The 7,500-nt window shown below is 38.7% G+C and overlaps 1 protein-coding gene across 1 annotated transcript in view; it reads left to right on the top strand.

Moving 5' to 3' along the window:
- Positions 1–4,626: 4,626 nt before the first annotated feature.
- Positions 4,627–7,500, top strand: part of LOC125042162 (adhesive plaque matrix protein-like) — a 3,295-nt gene continuing 421 nt past the window's right edge. Inside the window, exons 1-5 of the mRNA XM_047637630.1 lie at positions 4,627–4,760; positions 5,428–5,556; positions 5,687–5,841; positions 5,955–6,123; positions 6,487–7,500. The exon at positions 6,487–7,500 is cut by the window's right edge and continues 421 nt beyond it. Coding sequence (XP_047493586.1) covers positions 5,487–5,556; positions 5,687–5,841; positions 5,955–6,123; positions 6,487–6,965 — 873 coding nt within the window. The 5' untranslated portion in view covers positions 4,627–4,760; positions 5,428–5,486 and the 3' untranslated portion in view covers positions 6,966–7,500. The remainder of the gene's footprint in view (positions 4,761–5,427; positions 5,557–5,686; positions 5,842–5,954; positions 6,124–6,486) is intronic.

The following is a 7,500-nucleotide window of genomic DNA, read 5'->3' as shown; positions in this document are numbered from 1 at the left end:
CGCACTCTCTGATAAATATATAGGGAGGATTATAGTATATAAATGAATATAGGGAAGAGGGTATTCTTCTTGGAATGGAGATAGGCAACCTCTGTGCATGACAGATGGAATAGCTGTAGTGTTAATTGACGTTGCGAACAATGCAGCGCGCCTGGGATCAGTTGCATGACCCCCAAATAACAATTTTACTTCCTTTGGTACCACTGTTTCTTGGTCCGCGATACCCATTCATTATCAGATGAGTCAGTCCTATTAGGAAAAATGGGTTGGACCACAAACAAGGCAAAGGTAGATCTCACTGAGCTGACCTGAACCTAAAAGACCAGTTGATTTCCGAATGAAATATGTTCTAGAAACCAAAATACAGTTATCGAGAGTCAGTCTTTCCTCTGCAATACGAGCGCTCTATCGCTTCTCCCGAACAGAACAAGGCAGGCGACTTCGTTCTCCACGTGTCCTCGCATCCAGACAAGGTCATCCCCTCCAGCCCAGGTCAGAGGCTCCTAAACTACTATGTGGAGTCGACTGAACCAGTCACATGGAGCGACACGTGCCCTGAAGTCCTGACAAAACAGAAGAGGACTTTTTCATGCCCGGACACTAGCTTGGCCACGAAAACAGGTGCGTAACTGTGTTGTGTGCCTCGCTTATGATTAAAGGCTCCATATTATCATACAGTCGTCATACTGTAGTTCTTAGCGAAGGTGTATTTATAGTATAGGATTATCTGTAATTCACAAGCTGTAAATGCATTATCAAATAACAGTGGGTATGAAGTTACTCTTTTTCTTTCTTATCATTATTGACGGTATGATCATATAGTATACTGCTCTTACTTCCCTGCCCAAATAAATTAAATTGAAATTCAGCGTATGTTTGACTAAGCTGTGTAATTCATATGATTGCAATTCATACGATTATAAGACATTTCCTTAAAACATCAAACAATGAAGTAAAGGCAAAAAAACTATGAGTAGTAGCTCCATGATTAACAAGATTCGACAGATATATTCCATTTGCGATTAAAAACTATTATCAACGAAGAAATGGTATTATATTCATGGCGTTGCTACAGAAACTGTATTAATACGAAGGATAAGAGAAAGAGAAGGAGGATATAACTTAATATTCCATATAAATAATAATTAAAATTAATCATATCGTTATGACTGTGCTAAATATGTTACCTTCTTCATTACATCAACAAGTTTGAATTATATTGAATGTTTTTTCTTATGTATATTATCTCTAGCTATGTACCACTCTGTTTATCTCCTCCAGCACTAAACAAACATATATATACATATATATATATATATATATATATATATATATATATATATGAAAGGAAAACCGCCACAGTAAGAAAATAAAATTTTATTTTCTTACTGTTTTCCTTTCATCTTTGTGTACACGTTACTGTGTTTGTCTCTGTGTCAATATATATATAAACACACACACACACACACACACACACACACACACACACACACACACACACACACACACACACACACACACACACACACACACACACATGTATACATACACGAACGAAATTTCCAGGAACCACACGTGTTAATTCCCTCTGATGTTTTCAGGTCCTGGGAACCACACACACTTTGCGGGGCAATTTACTCTTGTTGCAGTGTCATTCCTATTTCTGTTAATTGTATTATTGTTAATAATATTTTGATGTTGCGGCAGGAGAATGATTTAGAAGCTAAGCCACTAAGTATGGTTTGAAAGAGAAAGTTTTTTTTTTTACAAAGACTGACATTATCTGTCCTATGTCTTTTAAGTATTGATTCAGTTATCTAAATTGTCTAATTTATCTAAATTTTGAAGAAACATAATTATGAATTACAGGATGCATAACTTCCATATGTACAGTATATATCAATAAAAAAATGATCACCCATTGCAGATATGTTTATGACTAACCATTCATTCACAAAACAAATTTGCTTATATTCTCTGTGGACGAGGAAGAATTAAAAAGAAAGAAAGAAAAATAAATTGCCAGCAGAAATCATCAGAACAAAGGTGATAATCAAGAGAATTTTCGTCTGCCAGCGAAGAAAATCAACCACAATCAGCAACGACACTGTAACATCTACGTCGGTTTGCAACAAAATCCATCGCCTTTGTGCAACAATGTTTTAAAGGCGAAAACGAAATGAAGCATAATTGCGAGTGATGACGCTGTCCATTTTTTTCGTTCACTTTGGAATTCGCTGTGACTGTGGGTATAATGATGTGTTTCTCTTTTTTTTGGGGGGGGGAGGGGAATGGCATGTTTTGCACTAAGTAATGGATGTATTTTCACGGCCGGCTATCCGCGTTCATATACTTGTTTATAAAGAATAACAATGTTATTCCTCCAGATATGACTGCATGATCAGCAATGGTGTATAAATCACAAACGAATAATAATTAATGTTAGTATTCATAGATCAGCAAAGTTATCTGTCAAAGGAACTTCCAGGTTTGAGTTCATAAACTTATAAATTCATAAAGTTTTAGCTAGAAGATTTTAAAAAAAGTTTTACGTTTATAAGCTTGTAGATTTTATAATTTTCTACGTGTATATCATAAACTTGCAGACTCGTAATTCTTAGGTTCATTAAGTCTTGTGTTCGTAATATCTTATGTTTAAGTTCATAACGGTTTCGAAAAAACATTTTTGACGTGTATCTACTACGTCTACGCCAAGCAACAACTGTAACTAATTATTGCATTTTATCAGAACCGAATACAGTCTTGGTGTCTTCCGCTATACGTTTATCAGAGTTAATAGTCATTAGATTTATATTGTAACCTCGATGATTATAAACACACAAACGCAGTAACGAGTACACTAAGATAAAAAGGGCAAAGCCTCAACAAGAACTGAAATTAAATCGTAACTTTTCGAACGCCAAGGGAGGTCCTTATCAGAAGAACTAATAATCGATTAACCATTTCGTCTGATGAGGAACATTGACGAGTTGGAAACGTCTCGAAAATCATATTAAGATATTGTAGGTACGGCCATTATGATTCTTTGGTGGGTAGATCTAAGTTAAAATAAAGTTATGATCAATATCTAGATGAACATTGTTTTGAATCAGACTCCTTGAGTTTATTTATATATGATAATGACTTCTATCAGTGGTATATTACTCCTCTTATTCACGAATATCATTTTGCGGCTCTCTCATGCATTTGTGACTCACTCAGTCTCCCTCTCTCTTTCTCTCTCTCTTTCTCTCTCTCTCTCTCTCTCTCTCTCTCTCTCTCTCTCTCTCTCTCTCTCTCTCTCTCTCTGTATGTCACTGTCTGTTTCTGTCTCTCTCTCTGTCTCTCTCTGTCTCTATGTTTCTGTCTCTCTCTATATCTCTCTGTTTTTCTCTCTCACTTTCTCTCTCTCTCTCTCTCTCTCTCTCTCTCTCTCTCTCTCTCTCTCTCTCTCTCTCTCTCTCTCTCTCTCTCTCTCTCTCTCTCTCTCTCTCTCTCTCTCTCTCTCTCTCTCTCTCTCTCTCTCTCTCTCTCTCTCTCTCTCTCTCTCTCTCTCTCTCTCTCTCTCTCTCTCTCTCTCTCTCGCCGGTTAAGGCCTAGATGTAAAGTTAACGGCTAAATATTACCTGGGCTTTATACGAAGGTCGAAAAGAGGTCCTTGAAATATCACTTGTACCGGGGAGGGAGAGAGGAGAGAGGGAGAGAGAGAGGAGAGAGGAAGAGAGGAAGCGAGGAAGCGAGGAAGACAGGAAGACAGGAAGACAGGAAGACAGGAAAACAGGAAGACAGGAAGAGAGGAAGAGCGATATAGCGATAAGTTGGGGCTCTGGAGTGAAGCTTCCGGATAAGGAAGTATTTGTGGTTCACAAGACGATGTTTGTGGATTTCCAGAATGTTTGATCTTTAAAACAAATGTGCCAGTCATCAAAGGTCATATAACATTATGATCAAGCAGTGTGGCGAAAAGGGTAAACATGAGTTAACGCTTAGTGGACAGAACAAGGGGATGAAGAAAAGGAAAAGGAAAGGAAAAGAAAAGACCATGCAAAATTAGTTAAGGCGAGGGGTGGGGTCCAAGTCCTACATTGAGCCTCAGTCTCCAAGCTCTGTATAAGTAGGCCCCCCACGACAATAACAAGCAAGGGATTGGGAGGTGGAATATATAATGGTTGAAGCTTGGCTTAATATAGAAGAAGAAATGATCTCCGGGCCTTTAAAATTCGCAAATTTATAAATAGATATATAAATGAATTGATAGATAGGTATATAAATGAATAGATAGATGAATGAGAAATAGAAAATGGGAGGGAGGGAGGGAGGGAGGAAGAGAGAGAGAGGAAGGGAGAGAGACAGATAAATTAAAAAAATGAATAAATAAATAAGAGAAAATTAAGTCAAGTCTTACAGTTCGTAAACAAATAAATGAATGAATATACGCGCGATGTATATAAGGCCAATTAATCAAAGTGTGTATGAATGTTGTAGAGAGCAAACCTCACAAGAGCTCGGGTCCGATGAGAAGTGATATATTGCTCTGTAAGCCTCTTTATCTTTCCTTTTTTTTTTTTTTTTTTAGTTCCGGCCCCAAAGATGCTGGCGGAAGTAGCAACGCTCTCAGTCGGTGACGAACGACGCCACAGTATCTATCGAGGCTGCGTGGGAGGCAGCTCAGGGGCAGGGAACGCGCCTCCCTCCATAAAAAAAATATATATGTGTATATATACTTACATATATACAGCGTCTACTGCAGATACGAAAAGGTAATTTCATTAGTCTTACCAGTCTCATCGCTTGGCGGATATTCGTCCTAGACACAGCTGATACATATATATATATATATATATATATATATATATATATATATATATATATATATATATAAATATATATATATATACACATACATATATATATATATATATATATATATATATATATATATATATGTGTGTGTGTGTGTGTGTGTGTGTGTGTGTGTGTATGTGTGTGCGTGTGTGTGTGTGTGTGTGTGTGTGTGTGTGTGTGTTTCTTATTTATGATTAATTTACCTATGCGATATATATATATACATATATATACATATATATATATATTTTATTAATTCATTAATTTACTTATGTGACACACACACACACACACACACACACACACACACACACACACACACACATGCACACACACACACACACACACACACACACACACACACGCACACGTACACACACACACATATATATATATATACATATATATATATATATATATATATATATATATATACATATATATATATATATATATATGGAGAAAGAGAGAGAGAGATGGAGAGAAAGGGCGGAGAGGGAAGAATTAGAGACAAAAAGACCGAAATAATGATTTCATTTACCTACATCTGAACTAATAACAAGTATTGAACACCTCGTTCAGCGTGGAACTCGACGGTCAAGGAGGAGTTCGCTGCCGAGGAGGGAGAGCGCCGACTCAACATGGCCGCCGCCTTGCTTCGCGGCCTCCTGCTCCTGGCGCTGAGCCGAGGCTTGCCTCTGGCCGCGGCCGGTGAGTCTCGAGTGAATTCCAGTTTTCCTTTTTCATTTACTCAATCTGCGTTTTCTTACAACTACTTAGTTGTAAGAAACACACACACACACACTCTCTCTCTCTCCTAATTAACGAATCTCATCCTCAGATAAAGAAGGCCTTCCTCGCGACTTGCCTTCCATCAAGTACCTGAAGCCCAACCAGAACGCTACCAAAGTCACTTTTTATATCTTTGCTAACAACACGGATAACATTGTAACCCGTTCCCTAGATGAAAAGTGGTATGCAGTCGAACTTTCCAAGGTGAGTTGTGAGTGATGAGTGTTTCAACGATTAGTAATTACTTCCCGTGACGGCTATGTGAATATATAGTTGTATGTGTGTGTGTGTATCACCTCATGATTTTCTCCGAACAGAACGAAAACCGAGCCTTAGTTCTCCGTATCCTACCTCCTGTCGACAGTGACTTCACCTGCTGTACAGGCGTGAAACTGATTAATTTCCATGCGTCCTATGAGGGTAAGGTCCAGTGGAATGAAACGTGTCCTGAGGATTTAACTGAGTACTGCCCGGGTACAGAGTCAGGTGAGCTTTAAATTACTGCAATGAAGAGAAAAGCGTTTGCAATTGTTTCCTTTCTATTGTGTCTCTATATCAGCTTTTAGATATCATAATTCACATGAGAAAGAAATATAACACTAACATCAGAAACTGTAAGGGTATCGCGTCTCGAGGGAGGGTTCGAAATTTAGGCCTATAATCATCCTTTTTTTTATATCCTCTGCATTGGCTGGGTAAATATCTGTGTGAGACTGATAGGGGTAATGGTGAAGTTGTATTGATAACAGCTTTTCATAAGGGATACTTATTGATGTTACATGAAAACACAGCTAATACAAATAGGCATCATAAAATACTAATGTTGATTCAATGGCCACCACAAATCAGATCCTCAGTTGACACAACACCGAGACACCAAAGATCCCCCAACCCAACAACTTCACTTGAAAGCTCCTTCAACTGTAAACCCAGACCGCAAAGCTCCTTCAACTGTAAACCCAGACCGCAAAGCTCCTTCAACTGAAAACCCAGACCGCAAAGCTCCTTCAACTGTAAACCCAGACCGCAAAGCTCCTTCAACTGAAAACCCAGACCGGAAAGCTCCTTCAACTATAAACCCAGACCGCAAAGCTCCTTCAACTGAAAACCCAGACCGGAAAGCTCCTTCAACTCAACTCTCAGACTCTAGATATCCCTCGACCGAACACCTGGTCACCAAAGCTCCATCGACCCAAAACCCAGACGTCAAAGCTCCCTCAAACGTTCCAGATCCCGGACTCTCATCAAGCATAGAATCTCCTACAGGTGTGAATGTACTCCTATTCGTCCTAGCCGTGGCTACAATGCTGATAGCACTTGAAATCTAAGGAACACTAGCGAGCCCTGGACGTGTGCAAGCTATTAGGGAGGGACTCGGAGAACGAGAGGTAACTTGAGGAAGAAGAACCAGTTTACTTATAAAGAATTACTATGATCTTTATCATATAGAGTCTTAAGCCAAGGTACCATTTGAGTACTTCTCCGTTGTGACTGGGAAAGTCTTAAGCCAGTGTATCATTAGTAGTTCTTTGTTGTTGTTGAGGAAATCCTTTTAAGCTAGGGTACCGCTATCAGTTATATGCTGTAATTAGTCTTACACCAGGGTGCCAGTAGTAATTAGACCTCTGCTGTAGTTGAGAAAGTTTTAATCCATGGTGCCAGTAGCCTTATCCTTATACACTGGAGCCAGACGCAGATTATCACTCTTTTGGCCTAAGTGTACTACCTGGGGTGCTAAAAGACTAGACCCATAGTATTTTTTACCAATATATTACTAATGCTTAAAAGGTGATTTGGATTTTTAGTGATTTTCTGAAATCTTGAAAGATATTCCTAAGCTATCTTAACATCACTGGAGTGAGC

The sequence above is a fragment of the Penaeus chinensis genome, chromosome 31, assembly GCF_019202785.1.
Source record: "Penaeus chinensis breed Huanghai No. 1 chromosome 31, ASM1920278v2, whole genome shotgun sequence".
In the NCBI taxonomy this organism is placed as follows: Eukaryota; Metazoa; Arthropoda; class Malacostraca; order Decapoda; family Penaeidae; genus Penaeus; species Penaeus chinensis.
The sequence above is the reverse complement of the archived record's forward strand: the minus strand, read 5'-3'. Positions and strand labels throughout refer to the sequence as shown.